The sequence below is a fragment of the Eucyclogobius newberryi genome, unplaced genomic scaffold (assembly GCF_026437365.1).
Source record: "Eucyclogobius newberryi isolate DKJ021-1_F unplaced genomic scaffold, fEucNew1.0.hap1 SCAF_9, whole genome shotgun sequence".
Taxonomy (NCBI): Eukaryota; Metazoa; Chordata; class Actinopteri; order Gobiiformes; family Gobiidae; genus Eucyclogobius; species Eucyclogobius newberryi.
The window spans coordinates 8,317,509-8,336,378 of record NW_027316532.1 but is presented as its reverse complement, the minus strand read 5'-3'; the positions used below and the strand labels follow the sequence as shown (position 1 = coordinate 8,336,378).

General features: G+C 40.6%; 1 protein-coding gene across 1 annotated transcript; it reads right to left on the bottom strand.

The window, feature by feature from the left end:
- Positions 1-6,121: 6,121 nt before the first annotated feature.
- LOC140354250 (desmoglein-2-like protein) lies at positions 6,122-18,782 on the bottom strand. Its single transcript, XM_072439199.1, has 13 exons — positions 18,625-18,782; positions 17,115-17,256; positions 15,750-15,919; positions 15,544-15,678; positions 14,925-15,110; positions 14,349-14,456; positions 13,804-14,180; positions 13,149-13,291; positions 12,702-12,923; positions 11,617-11,880; positions 10,068-10,186; positions 9,374-9,661; positions 6,122-8,831 (listed from the first exon to the last, which is right to left on the bottom strand). The coding sequence occupies exons 1-13, from the start codon at positions 18,775-18,777 to the stop codon at positions 7,860-7,862; spliced, it is 3,279 nt and encodes a 1,092-aa protein (XP_072295300.1). The 5' UTR covers positions 18,778-18,782; the 3' UTR covers positions 6,122-7,859.
- Between the last annotated feature and the right edge of the window lie 88 nt (positions 18,783-18,870).

Below are 18,870 nucleotides of genomic sequence, written 5' to 3'. Positions count from 1 at the left end.
CCACACGTATCCTTGCTGCAATAAGTATATTTAAAGGGAAGTTCAGGACTGTATGGGCCACATGCTCACCTCATTATTTGTTAATTAACTATTAGCTAAACTCAAAGATATAAAACATGTACACACAAAAGACCTCTCTCTATCAGTGTTCACAAACCTGTGTTAGTGAGCACTTCTCCTCTGCCGGGATGATCCATCCCACCTCACAGGTGTGGCATGTCAAGATGCTGTTGAGACGGCAGAATATTGCACAGGTGTGCCTCAGGCTGGTCACAAGACAACAGGAGGTTTGTGTTCATTTTGTTTAATATTTATGAACAGTGCAAAACTAGCAATACAAATAGATCATGTTTTTGAAGAAGAGTAGTGAGCAGGGTTCGCTGTGATCCGACTAACTCGCTCCCGAATCCTAGAGACGTGCAGGGTCTGGAGGTACCACACGGTGATGCTTGATGTTCCTCAATAACTGCAAGAAGTACATCCTCAGCTGGGCCTGACTGATGAAGGAGCTAATGGTGGACTCCCACTTGAAGTTTTGAGTGACACTCGATGAGAAAAAAAAGATGCTCGATGAAACTTGAGCATTAGATGGAGGCGCAGCAGTTGTACGGGCAGAAGAGCAGGGGGGAAAGTACACAGCCCTGTGGAGTGCTGTGTTGATGGTCCGAATGTCTGAAGCATGACGACATTCATGGCAGCATAATCCGAGCTCTACATTACGGGCTGCCCTATTGTTCCGGCATGCAAACATTTGAATCATTTATTATAGGCCAATCCCCACCTATTAATATTTATTCATAGCAGGGTTTATCTGGTGCATTGTGCGCTTGGCTTCTGCAATCATAATCCTTATAAACACCTAAAATATTGATAGAATATGTAAATGTTTGGTTTTACACTGCTCCACTGATGGCTATTATAAACACAAGAGCTTTCCAAATACGTTTTTTCAAATAAGTGTAGCAAACGGACAAAATATGACTTATTTATTTAGGCTAAATTATTGAATGTGTGCATTATTAATCATTTATGAGAATACATTGAGAAACTGTAAGACATAAATATTTGCGCATTAATATTTAGTTTAATCTACTCCACTGTTTGGTGCTAACTGCTACGCTTCTTTTCCAATAACAATCCGTTCTATTTCCAAGTCATTTATAGTTATTTGTGCACTTTGATCCTCGCTACCCAGATGGCAGAAAACACAAGGCAATCCGCATTATGTTGAGTTATAGAAATTGACACGCTTTTTCTCCTCCCCGCACTTGAAATAATTCTTTTAATGGCCTGCCAACTGTGCGGGCCCCAAAGTTTGATTTAGCTTCGGCAAATGAGAGCGCAAATCTCCCAAGCATTTATTATTCTGTTTGTGCTTTACTCTGCTAGTTATCGTCTGCAATTTATTTCCTACCTTGGGGTAACTTCTAGTCATTTTGGTGCTTTTTTTTACTGGATCGCTCCTTTTTGTGTCTTGATCTTGCAGGCTGCTGACTAAACTGCATGCCTCCAGCCATGGTACGGAAACATCACAGAAAACTACATCATTATAAAGGAGATGGTTAACAAAGCGAGCCCGTAGAAAAACATAGAGAGGTTAAGGTTGTGTTCGTGTAATGTCAAAACAGTGGAAGGGAATTGTATAAGAATCAAGTTTCAAAAATACATGTGTACAAATACTTTTATCCACATCTAAAAACAACATTCTCTGTCAGTATAACTTGATAGTATGGATTTTTCTATGTTTTACTACATTGAGGGTGCACTATGTAACTTTTTTGGTGGAGTCTGTAATCTGCTTTTGTTGCTATTTTTCAAGACCATCGATGGATTTTTTTGCTCAACAAATACCTGAAAGTGAATAAATGCAATCGTGTAATAAGTTTAGCATGAGCATTAGAGCTGTAAAAAATAAAAACAACAGCGCCGTTTGGGACCACAATAAATTTTTTGTTACAATCAGGGACAGGCAAAGTATAAGTTACACAATGTATAGTTTATTTGTTTGGGACAGGGACAGTGCACTGTACACATTAAACAGGAGCGATGCTTTGTACCCGGTTGTAGCTCAAACTAATTCCTACTATCGTCCCAGGGCAGGCTGATGTTATTAAGCCCCATCCAGATGTCTCTTTTTCAGGGGAGGGGCCTATTGTACATGTTTTCAGTGGAAGGGGAAACCAGAGTATCCTACGCAGACACACAGAGAACATGCAAACTACACTCAGACTGAATCTGACTCGAATCGATCCCAGGACCTTCTTGCTCTGAAGGGAAAGCGAAGTGCCACCATGGCGTTTCAGTTTGTAATTCTTAGTTTTGTCGTTTAAACCTTTCATTTGAGTCCAATATTACAAATGCACATCTCTAGAGTCACAGAGCAGTGAGTACTAACATAACTCCAGCATTAGTGACACAGAAGATATGATTTTACTGCAGTTAAAACTATCTGGAGCAGGAGGGGGGAAAGAGAGGGGGCATTTTTATAGTTTAAAGCGCCACCTACAGGACATATATTATGGCATAGCATCCATACTGCAACATAAAATAAGTATAATGCCATATTATGGAACATTCCGGGCAAAGCAATAGCATCTTTAATGTTGCCTATCTCTAATGTATGGGCTAGGGTTATATGTAATGTAACTCACCACCTCCTGTGTGTCCATGTCACGTCTTTCATCCAAATTAAAACATCTATTAAAAGAGCATATTTTGTCCAAAGTGCTTGTGTAATACACCGTTTGAAGGGTACAAACATCTAGTTTCTGAACATACATATGTGAGTGGAGCACAGCCAAAAGCTGCTCCAGTTTCATAGTGTAAACTGATGTTTGCGGAACACGGTGAGGCCTTTCTGTGCCGAGTTAGATAGATCAGATTAGCCTTCAGGTTCTGTCAAGACATTTGTCCTCTGCATTTGACCCAACCGTCAATGCAGCCATGACAACCTGTCAGGAGCAGTGCGTGCCACAATGCAACGCCCATATCCAATAGGATTTTACCTGTTGTACATGTTTTGGATTGATGAGGAAAACCGGAGAGCCCAGAGGAAACCCACACCGACACGGAGAGAAAATGCAAACTGCACAGGGACTTGAACCTGCAACCTTCTTGCTGTGAGGTGAGAGAGCTACAAAACCGTGCTACAGGTCAGAGTTTGTATTTGTTTGGTATTTTTTCTAAACATGAACAGTAGAGTTTCCTCTGCATGTCAGGATTCCCCTTTATAAAGGATTCTGAATCTCTGGGTTAAATACATGTTAAATAAATAAACTTAAAATGAGGAAATTAGTAAAAAAGAGCACCACCACAAGAGATAAAGCTGTCCATAAAATAAATCTAGCTCAGAATGTCTGGACTGAAGGGCTGTAGAACCTTGTGAGGTGCTAATGATGCTGCTGCTGCTTCAGACTTAAATCCAAGGCCATGTCAGACCCAAACAGGACTTTCACTTCATCCGTTTGTATTATTCATTGGTGCATAAACTTCATGTAAGTATCAAACTCAGTGCCGTTATGAAACAAACAAGGAAAGCAAAAAACCATGAGCTTTTTTGAGGTAATTGCACGTATGTATTGATGGAGTACATGAACATGAATTGATTTACTTTCCTAGTTCAACTTTTTGGGTTTCCAGTTGAGCAGAGAAACACCCTCAAAGCTGGAGCACATTTGTATCCAGCCCATCAGTCAGGAGGTTTGGGGTTGGAAATTTGCAGAGTTATATTTTATTAATATGTTGAATTAATTTGTTAATAATGCATGAGCTGGAGATGAAAGACATGTCCAGTGTCAGAAAAAAAGAAGTTGCAGAAAAAGTGTAATATTGGGATGTACAGTAAAGAGTGAGTTATTTTTTCAAAGCAATTAATTACAATCTATGGCAGGTTGTGTGAATATATTTAGTTTGTGCTTAAGACTTTTACTTGTTGTTCTTATGTTCTGAATATGGAAAGTGTGACTGAATACATTTTGCATTGTCTGATAATGATAATAAGAAATTAATTTGTCACCTGAAGTAATCCACAATGGTTTTGGTGAGAAATCATTTTGAGTGCCGCTTTTGCCTTGTGCTCCGTCCCTGCAGTTACACCACATGGCCACACAGGGGCAGAGGAAGCCCCGCTCTGTCAGCCTTATTAACTATCATTAAATCACTGCTCACAAATTGTATTTTGATATGCAAAACGATTTTTAAACGCATATTATATGCTGTTTTAATCTTAATATCAGTAAATATGGCACATTAGGGCCTTTAATATTCTTAAGAGATTATCACTCTGCGCTCTTCGCCTGTGTGCTTATGCAGAGCTGGGGTTTTATCAAATATTAATTTGTCTAAACTTGCACTTTTAAGTCGCTGCTTTGATGTGGATGTAATTTCTACGGGCTAAGCAGATCTCATAGTGGTTCTTCTGCAGTTATGAGTCAGGCGTGTGATGAGGCGTGGAGCCAAAGCGTGTCCTTATAAAAGATCTTTATCCTCAGAAATGATCACTGACATCATAGAAATGAAATAACAGGCCATTCTGTAGGTCAGTGCTGAGGCTAATGTTTCAAGTGCAGATTCCCATCATGCTAACAACAGAAACACATGATATGGTTCAGGTCAATCCACGTATTGTGACTGATTGGGGAGAAAAAGACAGCTATAGTTACATATTTAATGAGTGAATACTTTGTTATACAGGAGTGCGCTTTAGTTCCAGTAGTAGGCAAGATCTGATAACAAAAAACCTTTCTTACTCCTAATCTTCACTGTTTGAGAACATAAACTTAGGGTAGCCCTGTAGGGATTCAAAAAGCACCCTCTGTAACATAATCTTTGGTGTGCTGCAGGGTCAAAGCCATTTAACAGCAATTTCATGTTGAGGCAATGAAATAAACAACTTTGTGTCGTGCGTCATGTCTCGAAAATGTGCCAATTGTTTTACGCATCCAATTATCTTAGCGCTGAAAGTTTAGCGTTGCAGTATTGTTTATCTTCTTTTTAGTGAATTGTTTTTTTGGACAACGTTGGCCTTGGAGTTTGGGAATTTATCTTTTCGTAAACACGTTAAAGCAAGATACAAGACGCGTTTGTGAATGTTCTTACATGTTCTTTCTGCCTCACTTTGGGGGCTGAATGGCGTTGATAACAAACTACAAAAAAACATTCAAAAAGACCCAGGGCGGGTTCCGTAGACTGATTATAACGCTGCACACTCGAGACACGCTAGCTTTTGTTTGTTTATCACAACGCATTAAAGAAGTTTCGCCGCTGTTTCTTGTCTTCAAAACCTCAATTTATAATTTTTTTCTCCGTTTGTTGTCTGGTGTTGCGTGTGGATTAATTCAATAACGTTGCTTTGACTCTAGAAAGAAAGAGAATGGCAGATGATGACCCGAGTCTTGTTAAGTTAACGCGTGTTGGCTCAAAAGAATAATAGATTGGACTGGGGTTTACTGCGAGACCCCCAAAGCGCCTTGTTATGAGCGGCCCCCGTAAGGAACAGTGTTGAGTTCTGGAGTAAACTTTTACACTAATGGGATAATTGATTGACAGACTTTGAGTTTAATTGAGAGGCAGCTGGTTCCAAGGCCGCGCTGCCTTGGGGGAAATCAGGCTGGATTAGAAAGGCGCTCGTCTGGGAGCTGGATCCACCGAACTGCACCACTCTGACCCGGTTTGATCTCGTAACGACGCTAAGCCACTGCGGCTGCTATTTTCACCGTGAAATCGAGAGGGCACGCGGTAAGTTTGTAAATGGACATAAGTCGAAGTTACTTTCAATGGAACAACAAAAAGTACTCTTAAGTTATATGCAAGTCTCCTGACACAGAGAGTTAAAGGGTCGTAGGTCGTTTAGTTGTATATCTAGTAGCTGTATGTATACCTAGTTTACTATTACTTTTCTGTATACGTAAGTTGTTATTTTCTTGCATTTTTGCAGTGGTGCAAAGTAATGAAGTACAAAAGTACTACTTAAGTTTAACCAGCAACACCAGCATGTCTGGCTAAAGCAATGAACAGGGCAGGAAAAGAGGACAAATATTGTTTTTATTTTATTAACATTTATATAAAAAAAAAAGCACTACTTTCAGTTTATTCAATTCAACATTTTAAAAGTACAGGCCATTAGCAGTATTGTTACTAAATAAGAGATCTTACAAGATGGCTCAAAAATAAGCTACTTACACAAACATCTGACAAACACAAAGCAACAGAAGTAGTACTGTAGTAGTATTGAAGTTGTATCGTCAATCATTGGAAACCAAGATTTATCTCCATCTATTTAAAAAAATAACCCACATAAAACAATTTTACATAAAAATGTATTAAACAAATACAATACAAAAAAAGTTGAGTTGAATTGAAAAAGGGTTATTAAATTAATCAAGATCAATGTACACTTAAATATGAATGCAAAAACCATAAGTAAAAAATAATACCTGTCTTATAAATACATTAAAAACTGAGGATATAGTTTGTCGAAGCAACAGCACCCTCTAGAGTCCGCCACCTTTAACTGTCCTCATCTTATTTCAGTAGAAAGTCTCCAGAATTTACTAATGTTGTTCTTCTTGGATTTGTCCTGGAAGTAGTAAGACTTGAATTTGCTTTTATATACATTTATTTATTTATTTACACTTGCATTGCATTATTTACACTTTACTTTTGCATGGTGAAAATAAGTTATTGACTTGCATTTGATCTCTTACTGTATTGCATTCAGTGGTGGAAAGTAAAGTGCAAGTAACATTGTACATATCTGAACTTTTAACTGTAATTTTTACAGTGGAAACCTTTAACTTTAAGTTAGGTATATTTAAGAGCAGGTTGTTGTACTTTTCACATTGTTTGAGGGGTTATTGTTGACAGGTTAGTTGTGAAATCCTGCCTAAAGGTTTTGAGTTCACTACGAGCAAAAATAATAATAGAAATCCCTAGAAAAATTAGGAAATTGATTGGAATTGCAACTGTTCACCAACGATCAGCACAATCACTTCATTTAACACTTTAACAGTTCCCAAAATCTGTGTGAAATACTTTTTACTATTAATAGTGCTGTACCTTCATCTAGGATTTAAAAGCATGAACATTTTAAACGGTTTGAACGGGTCCAAAGGTATTCCTCACTTTCAGATTCTTGGAGATTAAAATGCACAATAATTAGATGCAGAACACACACATCTGTCTTTTTTGCCCATTATTGCATTTGAGGCCTAAATCTACTTTGACAGATGAGAAGATATTAAGATTTTTAACAAATAATAAATATTACTGCATTGGATCCCCATATTTAGCTTGAAAGTGGTCTAGCGTTTGCAGGATCAGGCTGTTATGTCTGTAGCCTTCTTTACGCTCTCTTCCACGTCAGAGTGTGAAGTATCTGACCTCGTACATTTTGTTCTCTGTATCCCCCTCGGTTTGTTTAACTATTTTACAGTCTGTAGTGTGACAGCGGCGCCTGTGTTAATTTATGACTAGAACGAGCAACAGGCGAAGCGATAAGCCGAGGAAGGAAATATATGTTTGAACATCTATACATACGTGTGATCTCATTTCTGTAACTTAACTCTGGTTCTACCCAAATATGGATATTCTTTACATCTTGTTCTCTTATTGGCTAAACCGTTTGTACATGGATGATATCATAACTGTCAAGTTATTATTTAGAGGTCTTTGTGTAAGTAGACATATAAAAGGTGAGGTACGCCCAGAGACGGGGTTCTTCTGATCATCTGGAGGCCCAGGCTGTTTTCTGTCCTGTGATCTGAGGCGATTTCTGTAATAAACTAACTTTGAGGGTACAGAGTCCGTGTCCGCGACTTCTTCTTGCCACAAACCACCCCATGGGCACATCAATCAAGTCATCACAAGTGAGAATTCCTTCTTTGACGTTTCCTCTCGCCGTGCACTGCTTTGGAGATCGTAGCTGCTTTTTCGTCATTTGCCAGTATAACGTTGGAGAAGGCCTCCAAGTTCACACTTCCCTCAGACCTTCTATGCCTGTCTCTCCCCATCGCTCTGCAAGCGCCTTGCTCCATGTCAAGCGTATTTCCCAAATCAAAACTACCAAATCTCCTTCTGTTATTACCCATTTTCCTGGTAGGATTGCCCACATGTACAACTGGCTGTGAGGTCCCGGTTTGAACCAGGACTAGACTGTGTAAGTTGGGTGTTTGGTTTCCAGGGAAGAATATTTGATTGGGGACTTGGGGTTGGAGCATATACTGGTATTGCGTGGGTGGAAGTACAGGGGAGGTTATGTAGTAGATTGGCTGTTGAGGCTGCTGAAATAACACATGCTGACCTAGAGGAGGCGGTAGAGCTGCACTTTGTGACTGAAAAGTATTTGTGTTGACTACAGCTGGCGGGCCCGGGAGAACATTTTTGCTGACTATTTTAGGCTTGATGTTTACAGACAGATTTTGATTTGCCAATGCTTGTTTGGAGCTCTGTGGAGGAATGCTTGATAGTTTTGATTGCAAGTTCAGCTCAGTTTTAGTTTGTAGGAGCATATTTCTGGAGGTAGAAAAGGTCGGCGCAACGGACATAATGGGCGAATGGATTGAAGGTTTAGTCGACGGTGATGTGGGAGGACTTGGTGGAGTGGGAGGACTTGGTGGAGTGGGAGGAGTGGGAGGACTTGGTGGAGTGGGAGGAGTGCAGATTTCAGCTAATTTCTTAAACTTGAGGTCTGAGTCGTTTAGAAACTGTAGGTCATCATGGGAATCCAGGGAGTCGCAGGGGCTCACTGACCCCGCCGGTGACCCCTGACCTTCAAACTCAAACACTAACGTTTTGTCAGGTGTGCTGTCCTTAAGAGCAATGTGACTCGCCTTCTGTAGAGAAGCAAAACAAGACGAATAGTTAAGTGGTTAGTGCGTTCATGAGCCAAGGTCGGAGGTTTGATTCCAGTGCATACTGTCAGTGCCAGACACTTCATGGTGGTAGTCAGAGGGGCCGATGGTGCAGACTGCCACAGGGCAGCTGTGGCTACAATAACAGCTTACCACCACCAGATGTGGAGTGAATGGATAATGTAACGTAAACTGTAGATACAGTGCTATCAAAATGTAATTAATTATTATTATTAAACTCTATGTAAGTGATGAAAGACTATTGAACACTGCAGTTTATGCAATAATGTGTCTGTGTCGATATAAGCCGATATTTGCTATTTTTAGTGCATCAGTTTTCAGCCTTAATCTCCAGCATCGGCTAATAAGTTTTGGTTGGCCTCTTGCTAAAGGAAAGACATTTCCTTTTTACACTGATACATTTCTATTAAAAATAGGTTTATTATATGTATTGCTGTATTGTATAGGTGTTTATATACAATAGAGCCAGAGGTAAAAACAGTAGCTAAACAAACAAGACCAACCTGGGAATAGTATCCATGGATAAACTCATCTGGGAGTGTGAGGCCCTCCATTTGGTCGACCCGAAAACGAGCCTCCATCAGATGAGTCGCTTCTTTGTGACTTTCTTTTACCGCAGTCCGTTTCCTGGCGTCAGACCTTCCCTGTGTTTCAAAGTCAGTCTCAGTGCTGTTGTACTGGGAGTTGTAGTGGGAGCTGTAGCTGCATGTTACGTTGCCCTGAGTGGTTGTGCGGGCAGACTTTTGAACAACCGGTGCTGCAGAGACTGAAGAGCTTAGAATAGGAACATCCTGCAGGACACAAAGAGAAACATACAGTTATTCTACATAGTACAGTGTGAAACAACATGGTGTGAATTAAGAATATTGTCACAACCATAATGCTAAAATCTTTAGTAGTATTATTAGTAGAGCGTAAAGAGGTTTTACAGATGACATCACACCATTTGGAATTTTAGCAGCAAAACTATGAGTGTCAACAGTGAGTTATGAAATGTCCTGTAAACAAAAACATAACTAAAATATTAAAGAGCTTCTACAGTCCAATATGTATAAGACATTTGTGTCAGTGCATAACCTCTATTAGTAGCACCAGTAGCAGTAGTAGTAGCACCAGTAGCAGTAGTAGTAGCACCAGTAGCAGTAGTAGTAGTAGCAGTAGTAGTAGTAGTAGTAGTAGTAGTAGTAATATCGTTACCGTAATTTCTCCTTGGCCCTCAGTGTGGTAGATCATCAAATGATCTTCCGTGGAAAAGGGAATTTCAAAAAAAGCTTTAGCCCTTTGTCCCGATTTGGAGGTGATCAGGAAGACGGAAACTGCAGCACACAACATTTACATCACACAAGAAGAGAGCTACTGCTGCACATAACATTTACATCACACAAGAAGAGAGCTACTGCTGCACACAACATTTACATCACACAAGAAGAGAGCTACTGCTGCACACAACATTTACATCACACAAGAAGAGAGCTACTGCAGCACACAACATTTACATCACACAAGAAGAGAGCTACTGCGGCACACAACATTTACATCACACAAGAAGAGAGCTACTGCGGCACACAACATTTACATCACACAAGAAGAGAGCTACTGCGGCACACAACATTTACATCACACAAGAAGAGAGCTACTGCAGCACACAACATTTACATCACACAAGAAGAGAGCTACTGCTGCACATAACATTTACATCACACAAGAAGAGAGCTACTGCGGCACACAACATTTACATCACACAAGAAGAGAGCTACTGCAGCACACAACATTTACATCACACAAGAAGAGAGCTACTGCTGCACATAACATTTACATCACACAAGAAGAGAGCTACTGCTGCACACAACATTTACATCACACAAGAAGAGAGCTACTGCGGCACACAACATTTACATCACACAAGAAGAGAGCTACTGCGGCACACAACATTTACATCACACAAGAAGAGAGCTACTGCAGCACACAACATTTACATCACACAAGAAGAGAGCTACTGCGGCACACAACATTTACATCACACAAGAAGAGAGCTACTGCAGCACACAACATTTACATCACACAAGAAGAGAGCTACTGCTGCACATAACATTTACATCACACAAGAAGAGAGCTACTGCTGCACACAACATTTACATCACACAAGAAGAGAGCTACTGCGGCACACAACATTTACATCACACAAGAAGAGAGCTACTGCTGCACATAACATTTACATCACACAAGAAGAGAGCTACTGCTGCACACAACATTTACATCACACAAGAAGAGAGCTACTGCGGCACACAACATTTACATCACACAAGAAGAGAGCTACTGCGGCACACAACATTTACATCACACAAGAAGAGAGCTACTGCAGCACACAACATTTACATCACACAAGAAGAGAGCTACTGCAGCACACAACATTTACATCACACAAGAAGAGAGCTACTGCAGCACACAACATTTACATCACACAAGAAGAGAGCTACTGCAGCACACAACATTTACATCACACAAGAAGAGAGCTACTGCGGCACACAACATTTACATCACACAAGAAGAGAGCTACTGCAGCACACAACATTTACATCACACAAGAAGAGAGCTACTGCGGCACACAACATTTACATCACACAAGAAGAGAGCTACTGCGGCACATAACATTTACATCACACAAGAAGAGAGCACACAACTTCAGCATTTACGTCACACAACTGAACATTGAAATTGTGAATCCGTTTTGTGTAAATGAACTTGCCGAGCAGGGCCAGAACTGCAGGGAGCATCACCGCTGCCCCCAGTGCTCCGAATGTGGCCGATGGGGCCGCAGACTCCTTCAGTGAGAATCTTTCAGTCTCAGCTGCTGGTTCACAGGTGACCACGCCCTCACACAAGCACACATGCACCTGCAGGGTCTGAGGCTCTGGACAGGACAGGCCCTGCTGGTCCAAAACTTCTATCCAGATCTGGTAAACCTCTCCCATCCAGAAAGGAGAGGCGGAGTGGAGAGAGGCCCGGGTCCCTGTACAACCAAAGCAAAACAGTGTATCACTAAATCTAAAGCCCCTGCTCCACTTTTTCACTTGGAAGAGTTCTGTTTACGGTGGAATGCATTTCCATGCAGGGGGCTGACTCACAGGGGTCTGCTACATGAGCAGCTCACGTCACCCAAACATGACCAAGGTTTTCGTAATAAATAAAATCTGAATTGTATAAATTAGACTTTTTAAGGTAGCAATTCACAAAAAGATATTTAGTATTTCCAAGTCTGTGGTGATGTGAGACATGGCTAGAACATGGAGTAAAGAAGAAACTACTTTTGGTTTTGTCAGTTTGGGCTGAAGTGACATAAACAACAAGAAACAGCCTAAATCTACTTTGAAAAATGCTAGTAAAACTTTTTTTACTAAAAGTATTTGTTAAATTATTTATTAAATAATATTTTGTTTTGTTAAAACCTTTTATTAAAAGATGGACCAAATTATGTTTTTAACAGTTGCTTTAATAAAAGCAATTCATGCAGCAAACCCTCTTTTAACAAACTCTTTTAATAAATTCAGTTATGTCTTCAATAATCTTTTAAATACTCCTTTAATTAAAGTCTTACTCTGTAATGTGGCTCTCAGGGGTCTAAAAGTGAACCCGTCGAAACGTGGCTAATGTCAAACACCAAAGGACACGACAGAAGAGTTGAACTGGCCACCAGGATTGTGGCTGTACTGAACAGTAGTAGTGGCTGGTTATCTTAGTAACAGTATTAGAAATAGAAATAGTAGTAGTGGTGGCTGTAGTAAATACAACAATAATAATTACAGTGAAATAAGTTGTTCAATCACTGCTTACCATCAATGGTTTGGACCTTCCACTCCCCCTGAGTCTTCTCTGTCAGTACTCTGAAGGAGAAGGGTGGTCCATTGGGGTGCTCGTCCTTGTCCTGTCCTGTGATGTTGACTACATGGGTCCCCTCACACATATATTCCAATGTGGAGTTAAGGGTGGGGCAGTTATCATTGAAGTCCCCCACCTGCAGGGCTATTGTCCCGGTGGACGTGGTGTACGGCATATCTGTGACACAATGAGGAATGTTAGCCTCTCTAAATGAAGGAAGGAGCAACACCGCTGTTTACAAGGACCACTGCTCTGATTATAAAAGTTGCATGTGGTGAATAATATTTATTTGTTCATTCATACAATTTTGAATTCCACTTGAGTAAGGTATGAGTCTGTTCAATCCACTCTAGCTTCAGACTGACAATGTATTGTATGTACAGGCTTAACTTCTACACCTACCCTTGGTCATGGCGAGTATTTTCGCATAGTACGTCCCATTGACCAAAAAGGGAGACTCTCGGTCTGGAGTCTTCTGGAGTTTAATCTCTGCGGTGTCTGGGTCGATAAGGATCAGGTTTGCTGGATCATAGACTTTAGCATATCTGCAAATATATTGCAACACATTTATAGCATACAGAATGAATACTTTACTCCATAAATCATGGAAATAATTCTGAGATTATCCATCTAATTCACTAATGCTTCTGTTTCTAGTACAGCCTTTTACACTAAGCTGATTCTGGGCCTGACACTTGGTTTCAAAAACTGGTTTTGACTCTGCTCCAGTTAACAACTGGGCCAGAAACTGGAACTGTTTCCAGTGGATTACAAAACATAAAAGTTTGTTTTGCATTGTTTACACTTACAAAAAGCAAGTAAGGAATCATGCAGCCCAGATCAAATGTCTTTGGTTGCACTAAAGTCCAGAAAGTCCAGTGTGTTTTCTAAATGATTTCAAGCTATATGATGGGAAACGCCCAAAAGCATGTTCAAAAGTCACAACAATGCATCATCTATCAATCCAGAAAACACTGTTTTAGCAAAAACCTAGAAAACTTAACTGTTTTTTATTCATTAACACAAAATGACAGGTTGTGTAAAATCTAGTTCTTACATGACATTGTCTGCTGGCTCTCCTGTGTCATCACTTATGGCCCGGTACACAGCGATGACCCCATCTTCAGGCACCTCCTCTGGGTTCTCTGAGACGTGAACTGGCATGACCCTGGGTTTGAAGGTCGCTCCCTCGATCACGTTCTCTACCCCGATGTTCACAGGGTACACTTTACCTTTACTTCCTGCTACTCCTGTTCCTCCTGCTCCTCCTGCCCCTCCTGCACCTCCTGCTCCTCCTGCACCTCCTCCTCCTCCTGCTCCTCCTGCACCTCCTGCCCCTCCTGCAGCTCCTGTTCCTCCTGCTCCTCCTGCACCTCCTCCTCCTCCTGCTCCTCCTGCACCTCCTGCCCCTCCTGCAGCTCCTGTTCCTCCTGCTCCTCCTGCACCTCCTCCTCCTCCTCCTGCACCTCCTCCTCCTCCTGCACCTCCTCCTCCTCCTGCACCTCCTCCTCCTCCTGCACCTCCTGCTCCTCCTGCACCTCCTCCTCCTGCACCTCCTCCTCCTCCTGCTCCTCCTGCACCTCCTCCTCCTCCTGCACCTCCTGCTCCTCCTGCTCCTCCACCCGCCCCAAGACCTGCACCTTGGGCTGGGGCAACATTGGCTACTGCTACCAATAGCTTGATGTCTGGGTTTAGTTCAAAGTCCACAGGCTGTAGAGAAAAAGAAGACTCCAGGTTACATAGCCCATAAGAATACGTTTTTAAGTTTGCCAAGATAAGGTAAACAGACAAGATGTTCAATAGAATCAAATTTCTCGCTTGAACTGCCCAGAGGTCCCAGGTTCCGGGTGCAGCCGGCCGCAGTGTCGAGAGTTCAAATCCCGACTCTTACAATTTACTGTTAACTGCTCGACCACCGGGCAGCACTTCCCCCTCTCTATCGTTCCCCATTTCGCCCTCTGCCCTTGCAGACAGCTCCTCTGATGGCGCTTTCTCAACTGGTGCGATGGAACTCAGCCTCTGTCATTATTTTGTGTGTGTTGTGTGTGGATGGGAGGTATAAGTTACTGTGTTGACTGTGGGCTGATGCGTGTGGGGGTATGGAAAGTGTTTTATAAATAATTCTTGATTGATTGATTGATTGATTGATTGATTGATTGATTGATAAATGTACCCTACCTTCTCCACTTTGATGATTCCTTCATTGGTAATGGGGTCAGTTGAGATGCTAAAGATTCCGTCTTCATTTCCAGCGACAATGTCATACTTAGCGACCCAGTTAGCAGTCGACTCCTCGTCGTTGTCCAGAGCCTTGATCCTCAAAATCTCTACGTTCACCTCATTCTCTTTGAGTTTTGCAGAGTACTGGAATCAAGCATAACAAGGTGCTTAACATATACTGCCAAAAGATACATTCATATCAGGTTTTTCCTGATCTATCTCCATGGAGACGAGGAGATGATGCCACACGGCCAAGTTACAGGTCAGAAGAGCTGTCAAGAGAACAACTGTTTTTGTAAATGTCATGAAACAAATATGCTAGATGAATTACTTTAATGTCATATTGTTGTACATTACACCCCCACAAAAGTTACACAGTGCACTTTTAAGTCAAAGATAGACTGAAAGACTGAAAAGCATGTTCTATATAGTCCTATGTTATGCATTTATGAAATTCTTTACACTGTTATTTCTTAATGTAAGTAATGTGCGTTTTCGTGTATAAAAGTTTCTCTTGTTTCTATGTGAAAGGCAAGCACAACTAAATTAAAACATTAAAATCGCCAAAAGTCCATACCGAGTCCTTCTCGAGAGTGGGGACGTTGTCGTTGGCGTCAGTGACTCTGACCTGGACCGTTCCTGTGGCTGATTTGCCGTTAGGAGCTCCATCCATGTCCACGGCCTTCACGGACAGAGTGTATAAGCTCTGCCTCTGAAAAAATATAAAAAAAATATCAACAGGCATTATGATGATCATAAAGATTGCTGCTTAGACCTGCGTACCTCTCTGTCCAGTAGGTTTTCTTTGACATGGATTGTCCCAGAGTCTTTGTGGATGTAAAAGAGACATTTTGTCTCTGCAGGCTCCTGTTTGATGAGGCTGTAGGAGAGCTTAGCGTTCAAAGTTCCATCTTTATCTGCGTCGTTGGCTTTAAATGTGCCCACCAGAGTGTCTGTAACAACACAATATGTTTTTAATTTACCATAAAAAGTTTTTCCTGGGTCTGGTCTGCTACCTGCTGGTCCCTCTGGATATTATATTACTTTGCAGAGAGCCTCTCCACATGAAACTAAAACTAGTACAAAGTTCAATATCGTCTCTGTCGGCATAAATAAACAAAATTGAATTGACTGATTGTTGTCAGTTGAAAGGACTCTAAGCCATACTGTATATAGATTTACTGTATATGTATTTATCTATAGCTCGCTCTTATAGATATTTATATATAGAAATCCAGATTCATTACATTTTTATGAGGAATATTACATACTGTACATTGTTGCAAAAGGACTAATACCATCCCCAATATCTGCCAGTAGGTCACGTTTACATTGCATACTGCTAGATGTAAATGTGCACAAAGGTTTGATGTTTGTTGTTTCGTTGCTTTTAAGTGTCAGCCACTGTAGAGAAGGATAAAAGGCCATAACTTCTGTCTTCTTGAAGTATCAACCCTTTTGGGGAACAGTCTTCCTGAAGATTTGAGACAGGCTTCTACTCTGACAATGTTCAAAACTACGCTAAAAACAGTTTTGTTTAGCTGCACATATGACTGAAAGGATTTTTCTTTGCACTCTTCTCTTTTATGTCTTAAATCATTTACACATTACCCTTTTTTATTTTTTATTTTAAATATTATTTATTATTTATTTTTGACATTTTAAATACTAAAAGATGTATCTGGGACAATTTTGAGGTAGTACCCTGCACCTTTAAATTTTAGCTTAAAAATAGCACCTTTTAAATGTATTCAAATTAAAAAGTCTTTCTTCAGAGAAACTCTCTACAATTCTAAAAGTACTATTTAGATACGATTGCATAAGGAGAATGCTTGCCAATGTGGTCCGATAAATTTGGATTTGGCTAGGTGTTTTTTTATTTTTTATTTAGTTGATTTTATTGTATTTCTGTTTCTGTCATTTCTTTGTGATTTTAATGCATTTTTCCTGCTGTGTGAAGCACTTTGAATTGCCTTGTGTATGAAATGTGCTCTACAAATAAACTTGCCTTGCCTTGCCTTTTCCTTTTCAGTTTTATGCACTGTTTTTCATGACTATCTAACAGTGGCGATAGGCAACAGTATGTGTGACCTCTTCAACATGGCCAATTGCCTTTTCTCTGAATGATCTTAGTGTGTGTATCCTGACCTGGAGGGCTATTCTCCGTCACAGAGAGGACAGGCGAGCTGGGGAACACCGGAGGGTTGTCGTTCTCATCTTGTACCACAAACTTCAGCGTGATCCCTCCCTCCGCAATAGAGCCGTTACGGAACTGTGCCACTCCTGTCAGCTGCAGTAAAACCCAAATAGTTACACCTAATAACAGCTTATAGCGTCAACACACTCAACACCCTTTCTATAGACGCTTCTACCATAAAAAATAATGGTAAAGAATGCTACTGCACACATTTACGAGTATAATGAAAAGACTCAACATATAAGGGAGTGTAGAAGATGTACGTCGTTAAAGATCTTTAAAAGGACAGTGCCTTTTCATAATTCAAAACAACAAAGAAATTCATGTCACTGTTGCAGAACAAAGCAAAAGGAGTTCAGATGCGATATGAACCATCACATTGGGACCGCAGCACTCTGCATTTACAACATGCCCCTGGGTCAACACCTCTATGAAAACAACACAGAGGATAATCGACCCTCACAAATGGCCCCAAGCTGGACTACCACAAAAGGAACTCTATATCTTCAACACAGAAACTCTCATAGAAATAACATGGGAATGGTGTTATGTGCTGTACTGCTGCTGACTATCAGGATGTGTCCTTATTTAGATTATGGCCCATTTCTATATTTAAAGGGAACCAATACCTTAAAGATGCACGGTGTAACTTTCCTGTTGGGAGTCTGGAACCTATACTTGTCTTCATGGTGATATTATTGCTTTGCTTGGAATTAAATCATTAGCCTAAACGTTAGGGCAGTAAATAAAGATTATTTTGCTTAACAATTATTCTAGAAAATAATTATTCTTACGATTGTTGATTTATTTTGTTTGGACTGCAAAAGGCCTGTAAATATGAGAATGTCATTCAATTTGACCCAGCTGCTTGACGCTTGAGGCCATAATCATCCTCTTGAGGCCATCTTCAAGCGTCAAGCTGGTGGAGTGTATTTGGAGACAAAATTGTTGATGTATTCAAAACACTAAATTCACTCTTTTCCCATTGTCAATTTGATGTAATTACTGCTCTTATTTCAGCACACAACACGTTTTAGAATCTGTGTATATACCTTCTATTGATTTTTATTACTAAAAGAACATCATTTAAAAAGCATACACAGTGTATGTGAACTCGCTTCTCAGTCTCTCCTAATGCCATACTGTGGAAGAATCCAGGCAAAGCATTTTGTTATTACCCGTTTATAATAGCTCTTTTTTGGTCTTAGTTTTGCACTTGTGAGCTGTCATTATTTCAGTTCAAAATGTAAATTTTGCATTTTGTCAAAATGTTATGATATTTATATTTTTCTATTTTATTTGACAGTTTTCTATATTGTGGTGATAAAGCTAGGCTTACTTTTTGTTTTATGTCTGCACAACAATAACCAAACTAATTCTCAGTGGCTTTGATGGGCTATAATCAACCTTGGTTTAAAAAAGTAGTATCCTCTCCAAAGTAGCATCCTCTCCACTACTCACAGTGTAGTTCTCGCGCTCCTCTCGGTCCAAAGCCCCAGTGACATACACCATGCCATCGCCCTTCACCACAAAGCGGCGGAATGGTCTCTCGTCAGCGCCGGGGCCCTTTAAAGTGTAGTACAGCTGCTCCTTTGTGTCCTGGTCTGACCTCATCTGCAAGAAGTGTCACACAGAAAGTACATATATATATATATATATTTTCTAAATTCCCCTCTCACCCTCCGCAGGTGGTCTTGTCCCCTTTTT

What these genes read in the sequence shown, in the direction of transcription:
- LOC140354250 (XM_072439199.1), bottom strand. Translation starts at nt 18,777, where the DNA reads ATGAGGTCAGACCAGGACACAAAGGAGCAGCTGTACTACACTTTAAAG. An exon ending in AATACTCGCCATGACCAAGG is followed by an intron (nt 12,924 to 13,148) that starts GTAGGTGTAGAA and finishes ATTGTGTCACAG; the next exon opens with ATATGCCGTACACCACGTCC. An exon ending in TCCATGGATACTATTCCCAG is followed by an intron (nt 8,832 to 9,373) that starts GTTGGTCTTGTT and finishes GCTTCTCTACAG; the next exon opens with AAGGCGAGTCACATTGCTCT.